The following is an 18172-nucleotide window of genomic DNA, read 5'->3' on the forward strand; positions in this document are numbered from 1 at the left end:
GTACTTTTCGAGAAATTGATCATTCATCCAAAATTGACTGTGTAATTGATTGTTTGCCCTCTTTTTTTTCTTTCCATATCATGATCAGGCTGTGTACAAGGCTGATCTACAGTGGTTGAAGGGCACAGGCTGGGTCCCCATTGGCTCAGTTGATGTGGAGAAGGTCAAGAAGGCTGGAGAGGTCTTGAGTGAGAGGAAATACCGCACGCACCCCAGCAACTACAAGTTTACTGCCAAAACCGATGGCATGCCATACGCCCTGGCTCAAGCCAATGCACAGATCATGGACAAGGTACAGCACTCTCTCCTGTTAGCCTATTTATAGGGCTAGGGTTAGGATTCATAGATCTTGTTTACAGTGTGTGTGTTATTTTCTCCTTTGTAGATATACTATTTCAAATTAAATTTTACGACAATTGTAAAAAAGAAAATTTATTTTGTCATTTTGATTTAAAACACCCATCGTTTATTTTATTTTAGCGAGCATATGTGGCGGCCTGGGAAGCCGAGAAGATCAAAACTCATGTGACACCAGATCTGCCTGAAATGGTGCTGTCCAGGGCCAACGCTCTCAACATGAGCAAGGTAGGTCCTCTTGCTCCTCCTCCTCCTATGTCTTCTTATGATATTTACTTCTACTGTGTTTCTCATATTTTCAACAGTGGATGTGTGGCCAAGGCAGACTTGATTTGAAGCTGTACTGTAGATCTCAAATTTTTCTAATATAGTTGTGTGACCCCAGCGTTAAAGGCATCGTGACAATGTTTGAAAATCTTGTAATAGCTATTTCCACTTGTTTTTGTAAACATTCTCATTTGCAGTGTCTTGTAACCTTTCTGGTGTGTAATGTTTTGTCCAAAGGATATGGTTTGTTTGAGTCTACTCCTTTGATTCATTTGGTTTATCTCGTTGTTTTTCCTTGAAAATGTGTACTGACATGGGTAGTGTGATCTCTGATCTGACCTCTATTTCCCTTGCAGAAACTGTACAGGCAAGGCTTTGAGGAGTCCATCAGGAAGCCTATTGACCTCAAATCTGATGCTGTCGCCATAAAAGCTGCCAAGCACGGCAGAGAGATCATCAGTGATGTAAGTGATATAGATACTACTGTAGTACTCATTTTACCATAAAAATATGTTTTGTTAAAGGTCTGCTTCAATGAATTATTTACACAGATACATTATTCTAAGTGAAATCTAGATGCTGAATTATGGAACTCTGAGATATCATTAAACTTTTATCTAATCTCTTCCTCTGTCGCCCATCAGTACAAGTACAAGGCTGGCTATCGTAAGCAGGTTGGCCATCACATTGGTGCCCTCAGCGTCCAGGACGACCCTCTGCTTGTGCTGGCTCTGAACTCGGCCAGGATTGCCAGCGATGTCCTGTACAAGAAGGACTTCAACAAGTCCAAGACCAAGTTCAACCTCCCAGTGGACATGCTGACCATTGAATTGGCCAAGAAATGCCAGATCCAGGTCAACGACTTCAACTACAGAACTCGCCTGCACAACTGGACCTGTCTTCCAGACTCCAACGATGTTGTCCAGGCCAGGAAGGTCTATGATCTGCGCAGTGACGTACGTTCCAAGATTTCTCAGAACTTTTAAGGTGTAGGGCACACCTTACAGTACCTTACGAGGAATGGATCGATCATTCATCCAAAACGTACTGTGTAATTGATTGTTTGCCCTCTTTTTTTTCTTTCCATATCATGATCAGGCTGTGTACAAGGCTGATCTACAATGGTTGAAGGGCACAGGCTGGGTCCCCATTGGCTCAGTTGATGTGGAGAAGGTCAAGAAGGCTGGAGAGGTCTTGAGTGAGAGGAAATACCGCACACACCCCAGCAACTACAAGTTTACAGCCAAAACCGATGGCATGCCATACGCCCTGGCTCAAGCCAATGCACAGATCATGGACAAGGTACAGCACTCTCTCCTGTTAGCCTATTTACGTATAGGGCTAGGGTTAGGATTCATGGATCTTGTTTACAGGGTGTGTGATATTTTCTCCTTTGTAGATATATTATTTCAAATGAAATTTCCTGATTGTAAAAAATAAAATTAATTTTGTCACTATGATTTAAAACACCAATCCTTTCTTGTATTTTAGCGAGCGTATGTGGCGGCATGGGAAGCCGACAAGATCAAAACTCATGTGACACCAGATCTGCCTGAACTTGTGCTGTCCAGGGCCAACGCTCTCAACATGAGCAAGGTAGGTCCTCTTGCTCCTCCTCCTCCTATGTCCTCTTATGATATTTACTTCTACTGTGTTTCTCATATTTTCAACAGTGGATGTGTGACCAAGGCAGACTTGATTTGAAGCTGTACTGTAGATTTCTCATTGTTCTAATATAGTTGTGTGACCCAATCTTTAAAGACATCATGACAATGTTTGAAAATCTTGTAATAGCTATTTCCACTTGTTTTTGTAAAGATTCTCATTTGCAGTGTCTTGTAACCTTTCTGGTGTGTAATGTTTTGTCCAAAGGATATGGTTTGTTTGAGTCTACTCCTTTGATTCATCTCGTTGTTTTTCCTTGAAAATGTGTACTGACATGGGTAGTGTGATCTCTGATCTGACCTCTATTTCCCTTGCAGAAACTGTACAGGCAAGGCTTTGAGGAGTCCATCAGGAAGCCTATTGACCTCAAATCTGATGCTGTCGCCATAAAAGCTGCCAAGCACGGCAGAGAGATCATCAGTGATGTAAGTGCTATAGATACTAGTACTCATTTTACCATCAAAATATGTTTTGTTAAAGGTCTGCTTCAATGAATCATTTACACAGATACATTATTCTAAGTGAAATCTAGATGTTGAATAGGTCTCTGCCAAGGCTGGCAGAGACAATCAGTGATGTACGTCGGCATACTTTGCTCTGACAGAAGCAGTTCACAGTCTTTCGTTCTTAAGCCGACAAGTATCTGCAATAACATTTCTTAATAAATTTAACTATTTATATACTTATATATCTTTTTTTTGAAAACTCTCAGTACAAGTACAAGGCCGGCTTCCGTGCGCAATGTGGACACCATATTGGAGCCCTAAGTATCCAGGATGACCCTCTGCTCATGCTCGCCGCCAATGCAGCCAGGATTTCTAGTGACCTTACCTACAAGAAGGACTTCCACAAGACCAAGACCAAGTTCAACCTTCCCGTTGATATGATGGCCTTTGAGCTGGCTAAGAAAAACCAGATCCAAGTGAACGACTTCAACTACAGAACTCACCTGCACAACTGGACCTGTCTGCCAGACTCCAACGATGTTGTCCAGGCCAGGAAGGTGTACGATCTTCGCAGTGATGTAAGTGCATATAAAATATGGTCTAATTTCTAGGTATACAAATTGACCTCTATAACTCAAAATTAGTTGACTTTACAAGGGAAGGAGCAAGCGTAGCTCCCCACGTCCATCAGCACGATAGTGCCGGAAACATCTTCTTCTTCTTCTTCTATGATTGCTGGCTTGAGCTGAATCAGTTTTTTTTCTTCTTTTCAGGCGGTGTACAGGGCTGATCTTGAGTGGCTAAGGGGATGTGGCTGGTTGCCTGCGGGTTCTGTGGATGTCGTCAAGGCTAAGAACGCCCAAGCCATCCTAAACGAGAGACTGTATCGCCAGCCCCCCAGCACCGTCAAGTTCACCAGCGCGGTCGACCTCCCTGAAATTGTCCTGTCCAAACAGAATGCTGACAACATCAGCGATGTGAGTTCTCCTCCTCTGTTTGCTTGAGTAGCTGAGCTTATAGAACAACCCACCCCTAGTAGTACTTCAGCTTTGTAGCAATCACACCTTTGTAGAAATGTAAGGATACTTATTGATCCATAACACATACACATTTTCTTGTTTGTTTATTATTGTTGCTCTTTCTTTTTCTTTCTTTCTTTCTTTCTTTCTTTCTTTCTTGCTTTCTTGCTTTCTTGCTTTCTTGCTTTCTTGCTTTCTTTCTTTCTTTCTTTCTTTCACAGAGGAAATACCGTGCAGCTTGGGAGAAAGACAAGATATCCATTCACCTCCAACCTGACATCCCGTCCGTTGTCCTGTCCAAGGCCAATGCTATCAACATCAGCAACGTAAGTTTAACTTATGAATCGGCTGTTACAGCATTTCGAAAACGAGAGTTCTTTAGTTAAATACATGCACAGTTGGCTGCGACATTATCATTTATTCGGAGGGTCATTTGATGTCATTGTTTGACCCTTCAGTTTGAGTCCCAGACACTCACCTTTTGTGTTGTATCTCTTCCTCCACAGAAACTGTACTCTAAGGACTGGGACACCCAGAAGGCCAAGGCCTACCATATCAAGGAGGATGCCATCGCTGTCCTGAAGGCCAGAGCATCCAGAGACATCATTAGTGACGTAAGAGAAATTAACCAAACGTGACCATTTCATTTAAAAGATAATTTGTAAAAAAGCTATCCTATTGTTCCTAACTATGTGTTCCCTATTTATTTATTTTTTTCTCAGTACAAATACAAGAGTGGTTACCGCAAGCAGCAAGGCCACCACATTGGTGCCCTCAGCGTCAAAGATGATCCTCTAATCGTGCTGGCTATGAACTCAGGAAAGATTGCCAGTGATGTCCTGTACAAGAAAGACTTCAACAAGTCCAAGACCAAGTTCAACCTCCCAGTGGACATGCTGACCATTGAATTGGCCAAGAGATGCCAGGTCCAGGTCAACGACTTCAACTACAGAACTCGCCTGCACAACTGGACCTGTCTTCCAGACTCCAACGATGTTGTCCAGGCCAGGAAAGCATACGATCTTAGGAGCGATGTGAGTTAACATTTTTATTACCATGGTATTTATTGAAATGTTGATACAGTACACTGTGGCTGTTTTACTGTATGTACCCAGTGACACATTAACTGGTGTTGCTGAGTACTACTGTACAATGATGTATAAATATGATGTAGTTTAGACTAATACTAACGCCTTGTTGTTGACTCCTTCCCCAGGCTGTGTACAAGGCTGACATGGAGTGGCTGCGCGGATGTGGCTGGGTCCCACATGAGTCTGTGGACGTGGTGAAGGTGAAGCACGCCCAGAAGATCCTGGCAGATGTAAGTTTCTTCTGTTGTCAGATTTGGGTAAAATAGCCAAGATTTGACAAATACCGTCTCTTTCTCCAGGTGCGTTTGATTTAGCTTTCCCAGTGCAATGAACGCAATGGAACAGTGGCAATAGTGCAAACTCTGATCTTAATCAAACAAACCTTAAAATAGTTTCAAATGCTTGCCGTTCTTGATTTTGTTGTTGATGTTGTTGTTGATGTCATTGTGTTCCAGAGAGGCTACCGTGTGAAGTTGGATGAGCAGAAGTTCACTGCCCCCGTTGACAGAATGGACCTTGTCTGTGCCAAGAATGCAGCTGATGTCCTCAATGAGGTGAGTGCGGACATTGACCATTTTGTAATAAACACATAACCTGTTGTTTTTACTCAAACCCCTTACTCTCAGGCTCTCAGTATCACGCAGACAATCAATCAGTTGTCTTTATGATTATTTTTTACATAATCTGAGATCCACTTCACTGCCTTTGTGAGTGTGTAGTGGAGAAGCCCTTCCAGGCCCGGCTCTAGGTGAGTAGCACCGAGTCCTCTCATTGAACGGTGTCTTCTCTCTCCTTGACATTGTGTAGGCTAAGTACCGTGCGGCCTGGCATACTGACAAAACCAAGTACTCTTTGTCGGACACCCCAACCCTGGCCACAGCCAGAGAGGTGGCTAAGAGCGTTCACCCGGTAAGTTAGTTCTCCTGATCATTCCTCTCAGACACTTACAGAAGATGGTCCTGTACGAACCTGATGCGATTTGATTTGTCTTGATGAATAATAAATTCCTGTTTTCTACGACTATTCGTAGTTATAATTTAGCCTATCTCCCAGTCAAATTCCTACATACTTGATTTCCTAATTTTTTTGTTTGTGATGTCATCCCTTATGAAGCTAAATTTACATGTCTGTTCCTCTCTTGTAGAAACTGTACACTAAAGAGTGGGACAAAATCAAGGCCACTGGCTATTTCATGCCTGGAGATGCCGTACCCATCAAGCAGTGCATCCACAACGCCAAAGTGCAGAGTGAGGTGAGTATGAGACCGAGGTGTAAAGAAATATGTGACTTGATCATCATGTTCAGTCACTTTTACTCATTTGCTTATTTAATGGATACTTATTATAAAACAGTGATATCATCGGGTGGGGGACAGTGATGAATGAGTTGTGTTTACAGTTTTTTCCTTTCTCGGTTTCTCTCACAGCACAAGTACAAGGCTGGCTATCGTAAGCAGGTTGGCCATCACATTGGTGCCCTCAGCGTCCAGGACGACCCTCTACTCATGCTGGCTCTGAACTCAGCCAAGATTGCCAGTGATGCCCTGTACAAGAAGGACTTCAACAAGTCCAAAACTAAGTTCCATCTTCCAGTTGACATGCTAGCTTTTGAGCATGCCAAGAAATGCCAGATCCAGGTCAACGACGACAACTACAGAACCCGCCTCCACAAATGGACCTGTCTGCCAGACTCTAACGATGTTGTCCAGGCCAGGAAGGTCTATGAAATACGTAGTGACGTAAGTTCCAAGAACATATCTCATGCAAGCCCTTGAGTGCCTACGAGCTTTGGAGCGACATGAGTTTGATAATTACAGAACCTAACATTAGGTAGTTACTGTACGCGCTGTGTGCCTCTTCCTCCGGTTCCTAGTTTGTCTACAAGGCCGATATGGAATGGATGAGAGGCTGTGGCTGGATGGCAGCTGACTCTGTGGATCACGTCAAAGTCAAGAAGGCCCAGCAGATTATCAACGATGTAAGTTCCTGTATCACAACTCAGCCACTCTGTGTGTTTCTCGTCAGTGGATCCATTTTGCTTGTGTGTATCTTTCTCACCGCGTATCTCTATTGTGTTCTGCAGAGGATCTACAAGAAGGGTGCCATTGAGAACTTCTCCAAGTACACACACATTGTGGATAGTCCTGAGATCCTGCTGGCCAAGACAAATGCTATGCAGCTCAGCGATGTAAGCTCGTTTCCTGTCGACTTTCATATTTCCTTTAATTAATTTCATGGAAAAATTGACTGATGATAGCCTTTGTGTATCATGTATTCCTCCTGACTTGTTACTTCATTCATCTACTGCGGTGCCATTAGCTGAAGTACCACGAAACCTTCAACCTGGAGAAGGGTCACTACATTGGCTCTGAGGACACGCCCCAGCTGGCTCATAGCAGGGAGGTGTCCAAGAACATCAGTGAGGTAAGATCACGCATGGACAACTACAACCCCTTCAACACCCAGATTCACTCATCTATCTTTACATTTTAAATATCTCAATTATGTGTGCACCTGGCATGCTTTAAGTACCTGTCACACTTCCAACCGTCTACGCGTACCTGGGCATCTGGTCCGTCAATTAGCCTTCTAACATCGGTGTTTTGTTGTGATTGCAGAAATACTACAAATTGGCCTGGGACGAAGGCAAAGCTACCTCTTACCAGCTGAACCATCAGTACATTCCTCTGGTTGTCTCTAAGAAGAGCAGAGAGATCATCAGTGATGTGAGTCTATCTCCACCTCCCCGTTCGCGCATCACGGTCGCCAGCCGATTCCGCCCGCGCTCTTAGTTGACGGAGGGAGCCTAGCTTCTTGGACTACGTGGTGAAAATCCCGGAAAATGTCCTCTTCCGTTGTGGCATTCCGGTTATATCGGCGTCGTGTCCCGCGTGCTTATGTCTGTTCTCCTCTACCCAACTCCAACCTTTCCAGGTCAAATACCACGATTCCCATGAGAAGGCCAAGGGTCACTACAAGGCTAACACCATGGTGGACTTCCCTGAGGTCATGCGCTGTGGAGCCCAGGAGAAGGCCAAGGGACTGGTGAGTTTTATCAAAGACCATAGTCAGGTTTTCATTGATACGTTCGCAATCTAAAATAAGTAATATATACAAATTAAAAAAACATGACATGCGTAATGGAAACTGTAGGTGTCATTAAAAATGTAGTCTACAAATCAACCAGGATTTCATTGAAACTTGAAGCTTGAACCTTCACCTTCCTCGTTCAGGTTGATAAACTATCACACTCTTTTTTTCACAATCGTACCACTCTCTGCTTTACAGAGGGATTATCACAAGTTGTACAATGAGACCAAGACCAAGAACCACTTGCCGGCGGACGTCATTGCGAACGTGGTGGCTAAGAAATCCCAGGACATGCTGAGTGACGTTCTGTACCGTCACTACCTGCACCAGTGGACCTGCCACCCCGAGCAGGAGGAGATCATCAGAGCCCGCAGGACCAACGAGATCCTCAGCGATGTAGGCTCCTGGCACGCGCACACACACACACACACACACACATTCACTCGCACACACATTCTCTCTCTCACGCGCATGCACACTCACCCACACGCACACACACATTCACTCGCACACACATTCTCTCTCTCACGTGCATGCACACTCACTCACACACGCACAAACACACACACACACATAGCTACAGCTATACAACAACAAAATCCTCGGACACCACCGATTCCATATCTGGACACACTCACACGTGCAGTAACTTCTTGTCTGATCTAACTGTCCCTCGTCTCACAGGTGTTCTACAAAGAAGACCTGAACTGGATGAGGGGCATGGGCTGCTATGCCTGGGACACACCTGAGATCGTCCGCGCTAAAAAATCTTACGAGCTTCAGAGCGATGTGAGTAACAGGAGAGGGAGGGCAGATACCACCTCTGATCATTATCTGTCACTATCTCATTTACCTGATTATCAGCTCAGTGTTAAGTAGGCATTGGTCGACCATAAGACCGTTCTGCAGTGATTTAAGGATTTAACAATAGCATAAGTCATAGAATTATACCAAAACAATGTAACACTGTAAAATGGAGGTGCTAAATAAGACTGTTGAGAGAAACGTTTCCAGTTTAGGGAGAATTGTTGATATTTCTCTGTTGTCTCTTCTCCTTGCAGCTCAAGTATAAGGCGGAGGGAAAGAAGGAGTTCAACAACTACTCCATCGTGACAGACACCCCCGTCTACGTGACCGCTATCCTGGGCCACACCTGGGCCAGCGAGGTAAACCGGAAAATCCTTCACACTGTGTCAGTTTTTTTTATTCATTCATCGATTTATTTAGTCATCCATTCATCCATTCATTTATCTCGCTCGCTCACTCACTCACTCACTCACTCACTCACTCACTCACTCACTCACTCACTCACTCACTCACTCACTCACTCACTCACTCACTCACTCATTCATTTGTTCACTCATGAAAACATGTGCTGTCTTTCTCCCCAGCTGAACTACAGGGAAGCTTACCATAAGGAAAAGCACTTGTACACCACAATCCTGGACACCTACGACTACGCTAGGTGCTACAACCTCAAGGGACTCAACAGCAACGTAAGTCTGGATCTACTGTGTAGCTGGCATATCTCTATTATCTCTTTTACTGTATACCTCTATCTTTCTACACATCTAACCTCAGAGGCCGTTGTTGTAATAGGCTTGCTGGCTGATTAACTTGTGTATTTGTGTCAACAGAAAGCATACTCAGCCGCCTGGGACAAGATCAAAGCGAAGTCGTACAATATCCCGTCAGACTCCCACGCTCTGAGTCACGCCAAACAGCAGAAGGTCATCCTCAGCAGCGTGAGTTCAACCGCTAAGTCCACTCGTCTCGCGCCTCCAGGGTTCAATTTAAAATCCCGTCTTGTGTTTTTGTTTGCCACCCAATAAATGTTGGGATCGGTAAACGAGCGGCCGACTCGCTCGCGAATGAATGACGTTTTCTCTCGGACTCCAGGTGAAGTACAAGGAGGACTACGAGAAGTTCAAGTCCCTCTACAGCGTGCCCAAAAACCTGGAGGACGATCCCCAGACCGCTCGCTGTGTGAAGGCCGGGAAGCTCTGCCTCGACGTGAGTCCAGCCTCTTCGTCTGCCTCCTTCTCTATGAAGCACATCTCAGTCCTGTCTCGCACAGATTCTCTAGCACCATGACTGCTGGCTGAAGGCTTTACTGACTGTTCACATACTCACATGTACTTATTGTAGGTCTCTTTGGATAAAAGCGTCCGCTAAATGACTGAAAAATGTAAATGTACAGTTAAACTGCGTCCTCAATGGCTGTGTTCCTTCGAAAGTGCTCTAACCTCTAGTCCAGAAATGAGTCTAGTCTAATGTTTGTAAGTCGCTTTGGACAAATGTGTCTGCTAAATGACTGTAATATAAATGTAGTCCAGGACCAGGTTAAATCTGTCTCTGGTTCCAAGGCTCAGGCAATATCTGCTTTTGTTTGTCCGTGTGCAGCGCTTGTACAAGGCGGACTATGAGAAGACCAAGGCCAAGAACCACGTTTCACCGGACATGTTGGAGATCATCTCCGCCCGCAACACCCAGACCATGATCAGTGGGGTGGGGTACAGGAAGTACCTGCACCAGTGGATCTGCCTGCCCGACATGCAGATGTACACCCAGGCGCGCAAGGTCAACGAGCAGCTCAGCGACGTGAGTGGTCCTCCTGTACCCTGTCTTTACCTCAGAGGACTGGCCCAATCAGAGGAGCCTTTACTGTCAGTTATACATCAGGCTACTTGTGATCAGGAATCTTCCATGAAGCATGATTATTGGAGTCATTTTGGTTGGATTCATGACAGACAGCATTGAAATCTAGTACGCAAACGCTATGATGTAGCTGAGTACCTTTGTTTCTGATTTGCTGCGTCTACTCAGATCTTCTACAAAGACGACCTGAACTGGCTGAAAGGAATGGGCTGCTACGCCTGGGACACGCCTGAAATCATCCGCTGCAAGCAGGCCGACATCCTGCAGAGCGAGGTGAGACTCATCCTACACCTTTCACAAGCTCTCTCTCTCTCTACCCAGTCACCCACCTCCCTCTCTCTCTCTCTCTCTCTCTCTCTACCCAGTCACCCACCTCCCTCTTTCTCTCTCTCTCTCTCTCTCTCTCTACCCAGTCACCCACCTCCCTCTTTCTCTCTCTCTCTCTCTCTCTACCCAGTCACCCACCTCCCTCTTTCTCTCTCTCTCTCTCTACCCAGTCACCCACCTCCCTCTTTCTCTCTCACTCTCTCTTTCTCTCTACCCAGTCACCCACCTCCCTCTTTCTCTCTCTCTTTCTCTCTCTCTATCTCTCTACCCAGTCACCCATCTCTCTCTTTCTTTCTCTCTCTCTCTCTCTACCCAGTCATCCACCTCCCTCTCTCTCTCTCTCTCTCTCTACCCAGTCACTCACCTCCCTCTTTCTCTCTCTCTCTCTCTACCCAGTCACCCACCTCCCTCTTTCTCTCTCTCTCTCTCTCTCTCTCTCTCTCTACCCAGTCATCCACCTCCCTCTTTCTCTCAGTTCATCCTCTAATCGTCTTCAGCGTTTCATCCAATGCCCTTTGTGTCATCTGATTGATCAAATCTATATGTCGATACTGATGAGTGTGTGTGTGTGTGTGTGTGTTTGTGTGTCTCTTGACCTCCAGAAAAAATACAGAGCCAAGGGAATCGAGCACTTCAAGGACTACTCTGTCGTCATGGATACCCCAGTCTACGAGACGGCGAAGCAGAGCGCCCAGAACCTGAGCGACGTGAGTCCCCCCGGGGAACCTTCTCCCCGCTGGCCTTCTGCTGTCCCCTCCTCCTCCTCCTCCTCCTCCTCCTCCTCCTCCTCCTCCTCCTCCTCCTCCTCCTCCCAATGAAATCCTCACCTGTCCGCTCTCTCCTCTGCCGCACACAGCTCAACTATCGCCATGACTACGCCACCAAGGTCAAGGGCACCAACACGGCCCCGGCTGTAACCCTGGATACGGAGAGGGCGCGCCTGGCCAACTACATCCAGAGCGACGTAAGACAGCATGCCCCTCTCTCACACAAAAGTAGATCAACCGTCCTGCTCAAAGCACAACCCTGTCACCCAACACCAGCAGCGTCACCTTTTAACCGACATCTGCTCATAATTCTTTTTGAAAGTGACCACTTCCTTTGGTTTTGATGCTGGGTCTGAATTTGTACTGAATCGCCATGTTGTTGTTTTTTCTCTTGCCAGAACCTCTACAAAGAAGCCAACAAGAACTTCATGCCCACTGGGTACTCCCTCCCCAAAGACACCCCTCTCATCCTGCAGGCCAAGCAGAACACCAAGGTCACCAGCAGCGTAAGTATAGCGCTCCGGGTGGCCGGTGAGCCCAGCCGGCTATCTGAGACCACCAGTCACAGGCCTGGCTACGTCGGTCTAGAGGAATGACCGTACGACTCCCAGAACCTCTACCACGATACATTAATGCGCTCATAAGCCGGCAACCCAACGGACGAACTGAGAGAAACCACCTGATTCGCCGCCCGCCTCTCCCACTCTGTTGTCTTGTTATGAGGGACACGTGACTTGACGATGTTTCTGAGCCAGCGTTGTGTTTTGTCGTGTTCAGGTGAAGTACAGGGAAGCCTACGACACGACGAAGGCCAAGGCCTACACCCTGGACCCGGAGGGAGTCAACTTCGTCAACATCAGGAAGACCAACCTGGTCACCAACCAAGTAGGATTCACTACCGCTGCTACCAATACATTAAGACTATTATATCAGAAACATAACTGTGTTCACTAAAGGCAGTTGGTGATACCGGTCTAACACCCCCCTCCACCACTCTCTCTCTCTCTTTCCCTCTCTCTCTCCTCTCTCCCTCCGTCTCGCAGCGCCTATACCATGAGAAGTATGAGAAGGAGAAGGACAAGATCCACACCACCTACGACACCCCTGAGATCAGGCAGGTCAAGATGACCCAGAAGGCCATCAGCGACGTGAGTAGCGCTCTCTGAACCTCCCCCTCACCCCACCATGTGCCACTCATGTCTGGCACTGGTGTATCACTCCAACAATTTGCAACAATTTACACTCATGGGTAAATAAAGTATCTGTCTGTCTGTCTGTCTGTCTGTCTGTCTGTCTGTCTGTCTGTCTGTCTGTCTGTCCGTCCGTCCCACCATACATATCACTGTATCATTGCACCCCATACACCCTGGCTCATATGCATGGTTCTTCTTTGTCCCCTGCTACAGCTGTGCTACAAGGAGAAGTACTACAGCAACAGAGGCCAGCTGATCTCCATGCCCATCACCCCTGAGCTGATGCACTGTTACCATGTCAACGAGCTCAACAGCGACGTGCGTTCATTCATTTACTACAACTATTAGTTAATGTTACCTTAACTCGTAATACGGCTTTTATTAAGTATTAATGTTATTACTACCTACTACCTTTACAAAGACAGGCGATTAAGATGTGGCTGTGTTTCTTAAAACGTATTATAATGTTGTTATACCATGATGTAGGTTCACTTCAGGCTCGGAGATTAGCGATCGTCATGATCATGTTCACAGAGGGAAAAGGCGTATTGATACACGCAGCAGTGATGCGGCCGTCATGTCTGTGTTGTGATCCCGTCCACAGCTGAAGTACAAAGAGGACCTGCAGTGGCTGAGAGGCATGGGCTGCTTCCTGTACAACACCCCCGAGATGGTCCGCATCCGCGACGACACCAAGTTCAAGGTAACCGCCCCCCCCCGCGCTCTGGCTCATCAGCATTACGGTCGGAACGCAACTGCTCTATGTATGACCTAGTCACACAGAAACCTTTAAAATACCTCGATATCATATCTCCCTACAATAGACCAACTATGAAATCGAGGCCAAGAAGAACCACGCCAACTTCTCCGTGGTCCTGGACACGCCAGAGTACCAGCGCATCATCGATCTGAAGAGCCACATGAGCCAAGTGAGTCAGCTGACCTCATGATCGTCGTCTCCCACATTATGGTTTTAACTGTGAACTCGCTGATCTCCGTGTGACCCGGACGTGTAACCTTCATTTCCTGTTTCCTGTCCCCCCTCCACAGCGGGTGTACAAAGCACAGGCCTTCCTGGAGCAGTCCAGGTGCACCAGCACTCTGGACTCCCTGGACAACCAGAGGGTCAAGTGGGCCCAGCAGCTCACCAACAAGGCAAGTTCAAATGAGTTATGGCTGAACCCCTACTGGCTTCTGGCTCCCTTAGCTACTGTCATTTAGTCAAGTTAAATGAGTCATGGCTACTGACTACTCATGGCTACTGACTACTCATGGCTACTGACTCCCTAACCTGCTGTCAGTTAGTCAGTCAGTCTAATTCATGGGAGGCAGGCAGCTCCGTGGATCTGACTACTGGAAGGTAGCTGGTCCAAGACTACTTGACAATCATTACCTACCGTTGTGCCCCTGAGCAAGGTACTAGCTCACAAACATCGTATGTCACTTTGCTCTTCTACTGTAAATGAGTGAAATTGTAAATTGTATTCAATATGCATAGATGTCTGCCTCTCTAAAAAAAAAGTGGAAAGTCACGAGTCAGAAACAAATGCTCGTTATTCAGACTGTACTAGAGAGTATATTGTATAAAGGTGACCCGCTGTTTGTGGTGCTGGTCTCAACAGTACAAGTACACTGACCTGGCCGCCAAAGAGAGATCCCACTTCACCGCCGAGATCGACACCCCCAGCATGGACCACTCCAGACGGATGAAGGTGGTCGTCAGTGATGTAAGTCCTCTTAAATCTCTTCTCCTCTGCCTGAGGTAGCCCTTTCATTCAGATCTCCTATATTAGCCGACCGGTGCTCTACACATGGTATAGTGACACTGTTTCTCCCCTCAGATCAAATACAAGAAGCAGTATGAGAAGATGAAGCACAGGTACACCTCCATCGGTGACACGCCCATCCTGTTACGTGCCAAGAAGGCTTACCTCAACGCCAGCGATGTGAGTATCACCCCCCCGAAGTGGCCCAAACCTCCACACAAATCACAACGCAGTCGAAGTGAATGTGTAATAGGTGATAATAGAATTTAAAACATAGAATTGCATTCGGATGGTGCTGTTCTACATGATGAAGGGGCTGTACTTCGTACGGGCCGGTTGTCCCGGTCCTCGATGCGGCGGACTCTCTCTCTCTCTCTGACCGTCTCTCTCTCTCTCTCTTCAGCTGCGCTACAAGGAGACCTTTGAGCTGGCCAAGGGTCACTACCACTGTGCCAAGGACGCCCTGGATATCGTCTGTCACCGCAAGGTCACTGATGACATCAGCGAGGTCGGTGTCCACATCCAGATCAAAATTTTCCCGGGCCTTGTTCAGGGAATGGGGTCACTGTACTGGCCGGAATACACTTTTGCAAATTTTGTCTAGTTTTATCATAGATTTTATTAATGTCCTTTTGAGTGATTTTTGGTCTATTTAAAAGGTTGACACTGTACAGGTACAGTGAGATCTATCTCGTGTCTGAATCTCTCTGTCTGTCTCTCCGCTACACAGGTCAAGTACAGGGAGAAGTACATCAACTCTCTGGGTCTGTGGAGGTCCATCCCTGACCGCCCCGAGTTCTTCCACAGCAGGATCGTCGGCGACGCCGTCAGTAACGTGAGTACGACCCACCGCCTTAAAAAGAAAAGCTTCCATAACATCGATCACATCGGCCTCGAATATCGTTTCTATCAGTACGGCCATGCGACCTTCGACCCTTTCTGGCTCCGACATTAGATCAAGTACAAAGAGGATCTGAGCTGGCTGAAGGGCATCGGCTGCTACGTGTGGGACACCCCTGAGATGGTCACCGCTGAGAGGAACAAAGCTCTGTACAGTGAGGTAAGACATCCCGAAACCCATATAAGGTCTGTGATACACAGCATGCGCATTACTTGACGGAGAATAACACGATACCTTAAAGGTCTGTGATATCTACAGCGTCTGTGTTGGATTTCGTCATCGTTTCGAGATCATCCACATCTCCTGTAACTGCACTTTTGTGTTTCCCCCCCGGCAACAGAGACTGTACAAAGCCTCTTTCGAGAAGAACAGACTGAAATTCAAGTACACCTGCGACACGCCTTTCTTCCAAGCCGCGAAGAACGCCTCTTCTCTCATCAACGATGTAAGTCACTGGATCTTTACCTCACATCTATACAGGTTCATGCTCATTAGATACGTTTGTTCATCAGATACCGTAACGAGTGGACTGTGTTTTCTTTCTGTGCATCACTATTGGATTTTCAGCTCTGAAAGGTAAACTATGATCACAATGCCGTTATGATACTGAAATGTCAGATGGATAGTTGGATTTCTGTTCCTCATCTCTGATCATATCTGCTATATTAAATTACAACTACGATTTCTTTCTCAGCAGCAGATCTTTCCTCTCGTCATAATGTTGCTCATTCTGTTGACTTGACTGTTGTTCACGCTGTTTAACCTGACTTTCTCTCCCTGAAGTGTGTAAATGTCACAGGGAACTTTTCTTTGGCAGTTTGCCTTTAACTCCCTTTTGATGTTCTGAGCAGAGAGCCTATAGGCAAGCCTACGAGAAGGGCAAGTCTAAGTACACTGCTATTCTGGATGATCCCAAAGGCCTCATGGCTAAAGAGGCCAAGAACAGTAGCCAGGTAATGCCACTCCCCCAAGCCCGGCCGGCCCCGCCCACGCCCGCCTCCCGTGGGCCAATCGGAACGCCTGCTCCCGAGCCCAGCGCATGAGGTCATCGGCCAGCCTGCCGGTGGTGACAGTCGCATGGCTACTGTACTGTATGATGTCCCCGGTCGACGTCCACGTCTCTCTCTCTCTCTCTCTCTCTCTCACTCGTTCTTCTCCCTCACACAGGTGTATCGTATTCTGCCGCTCAAATGCCATCCACTGGGGTGTTTTGAGCGAGCTGGACTCACCTTCATCTGTGCCCTTGACGGGGCGCGAGCCCCTGCCGGTGACCGAAATACGATTTGAACGTTTGATGAAGGCTAAACCGTGAAAGTGAAAGTGTCTGCCACATCCAAGGTCACTAGGACAGTAGTCAGACCGGATGTGGAATGTTTTTCACAGACAGGCTGGACAGGGTGCTTCACCCCAAGGGCACAGATAAGGATCCAACTTCCAGCCTGAGAGTCCGTGATCAGGCCGCTCACCTGTCTACGGCTTTGTCCTCATTCTTGGCATGCTGCGTGTGTATATGTCTGTGTGTGTGTGTGTGTGTGTGTGTGTGTGTGTGTGTGTGCGTGCGTCCTGACGTGGACAGTTCAAGTATAAAGCCAAAGCCAAGGATCTGCTAAAGAGCGGCTGCAACGAGCTGCTTCGGCCCGACATCCTCACCGCTCTGTACAACTCCTGCATGTGGAGTAAGGTAACCTTCAGACCCGAGGACCCCCCAGACCACTCGGCCCCAGGCCCTGTCCACAAACAAGCCCCTGTAGACTAGAACTCTTACCCCTTCAGACCCTGGTGGAGATCTGTAGAGGAGGTGGATAGGTATAAGCAAGAGCGTCGACCTGTACTTTTCTTACACTATACCAGTCCAGTGAGTTCACAGGGGGGTGAATCTAGGGGTCATCTCTGGACAGGATCTTAAGAGTGTCATTAATGTCCTTTTCACCAGCCCTCCCATCCCTAGCTAACACCAGCTGTGGAAACACTTTCCTCCTGACAGTGACTACCTCACCTGTGTTCACCTCTCTCCACCTTGACCTCCATCTTGACCTCGATCCTCTCCCCATCCATCACCTGCTTCTAAAACCCACCTACTGATCCCTGGACCCCTCTCCTCTCCCTGTAACCCCCTCACAGAAAAACAGTAGTTTAACACATCACACTTGTCAGTGACACACTCTATAGATAGTTCAATAGATTCACATACTGTACATTCACACAATAGAACACAGTTTTGCACATACTGTAAATCACTAGAACTGTTTCAAGATTCAAAATTCAAGATTTCTTTATTTGTCACATGTAACATACGTGTACAGTCACAGTGAAATGTTGACTCCAGGATTATGCTCAATAACAGACTATTAATATACTATCTTTCCTGATAGTATATTACACAATAAGTACAATTTCTATACAGTATAAAATATGGGTAAGAAGATAGATATTCTTTCCTGATAGTATACTCACTGAGTGAGTCTATGTTTAATCCTGTCAGGTTTCTCTCGCCTATATCAGACTATATCAGACTATATCAGAGTACAGTAGCATACAGTAGCTGTGGAGTTGCTGCATACACATCATCGTCTGAACGACTCCTGATGAAAACCAACCACATGGAAACAACTGCAGTTGTCTTCTA

General features: G+C 46.7%; 1 protein-coding gene across 1 annotated transcript in view; it reads left to right on the forward strand.

Moving 5' to 3' along the window:
- The window catches only part of neb (nebulin), a gene marked incomplete at both ends in the record, with an annotated part of 72159 nt that overhangs the window by 30885 nt on the left and 23102 nt on the right, over window positions 1-18172 (forward strand). The window contains 46 exons of the mRNA XM_084452074.1: window positions 89-292; window positions 481-585; window positions 981-1088; window positions 1269-1580; window positions 1723-1926; window positions 2116-2220; window positions 2607-2714; window positions 3002-3313; window positions 3509-3712; window positions 3976-4080; window positions 4261-4368; window positions 4477-4788; window positions 4971-5075; window positions 5301-5399; window positions 5653-5754; window positions 5990-6097; window positions 6272-6583; window positions 6718-6822; window positions 6928-7032; window positions 7164-7268; window positions 7463-7570; window positions 7779-7889; window positions 8133-8330; window positions 8619-8723; window positions 8996-9100; window positions 9326-9430; window positions 9572-9679; window positions 9834-9947; window positions 10338-10535; window positions 10761-10865; window positions 11522-11626; window positions 11776-11883; window positions 12085-12192; window positions 12464-12571; window positions 12730-12834; window positions 13093-13197; window positions 13484-13582; window positions 13704-13808; window positions 13930-14034; window positions 14502-14606; window positions 14721-14825; window positions 15049-15153; window positions 15376-15480; window positions 15601-15705; window positions 15887-15991; window positions 17123-17227. Of these exons, the coding sequence (XP_084308200.1) occupies window positions 89-292; window positions 481-585; window positions 981-1088; window positions 1269-1580; window positions 1723-1926; window positions 2116-2220; window positions 2607-2714; window positions 3002-3313; window positions 3509-3712; window positions 3976-4080; window positions 4261-4368; window positions 4477-4788; window positions 4971-5075; window positions 5301-5399; window positions 5653-5754; window positions 5990-6097; window positions 6272-6583; window positions 6718-6822; window positions 6928-7032; window positions 7164-7268; window positions 7463-7570; window positions 7779-7889; window positions 8133-8330; window positions 8619-8723; window positions 8996-9100; window positions 9326-9430; window positions 9572-9679; window positions 9834-9947; window positions 10338-10535; window positions 10761-10865; window positions 11522-11626; window positions 11776-11883; window positions 12085-12192; window positions 12464-12571; window positions 12730-12834; window positions 13093-13197; window positions 13484-13582; window positions 13704-13808; window positions 13930-14034; window positions 14502-14606; window positions 14721-14825; window positions 15049-15153; window positions 15376-15480; window positions 15601-15705; window positions 15887-15991; window positions 17123-17227 (6168 nt within the window). The remainder of the gene's footprint in view (window positions 1-88; window positions 293-480; window positions 586-980; window positions 1089-1268; window positions 1581-1722; window positions 1927-2115; window positions 2221-2606; window positions 2715-3001; window positions 3314-3508; window positions 3713-3975; window positions 4081-4260; window positions 4369-4476; window positions 4789-4970; window positions 5076-5300; window positions 5400-5652; window positions 5755-5989; window positions 6098-6271; window positions 6584-6717; window positions 6823-6927; window positions 7033-7163; window positions 7269-7462; window positions 7571-7778; window positions 7890-8132; window positions 8331-8618; window positions 8724-8995; window positions 9101-9325; window positions 9431-9571; window positions 9680-9833; window positions 9948-10337; window positions 10536-10760; window positions 10866-11521; window positions 11627-11775; window positions 11884-12084; window positions 12193-12463; window positions 12572-12729; window positions 12835-13092; window positions 13198-13483; window positions 13583-13703; window positions 13809-13929; window positions 14035-14501; window positions 14607-14720; window positions 14826-15048; window positions 15154-15375; window positions 15481-15600; window positions 15706-15886; window positions 15992-17122; window positions 17228-18172) is intronic.

Source organism: Borostomias antarcticus (genome assembly GCF_949987555.1).
Source record: "Borostomias antarcticus genome assembly, chromosome: 17".
Taxonomy (NCBI): Eukaryota; Metazoa; Chordata; class Actinopteri; order Stomiiformes; family Stomiidae; genus Borostomias; species Borostomias antarcticus.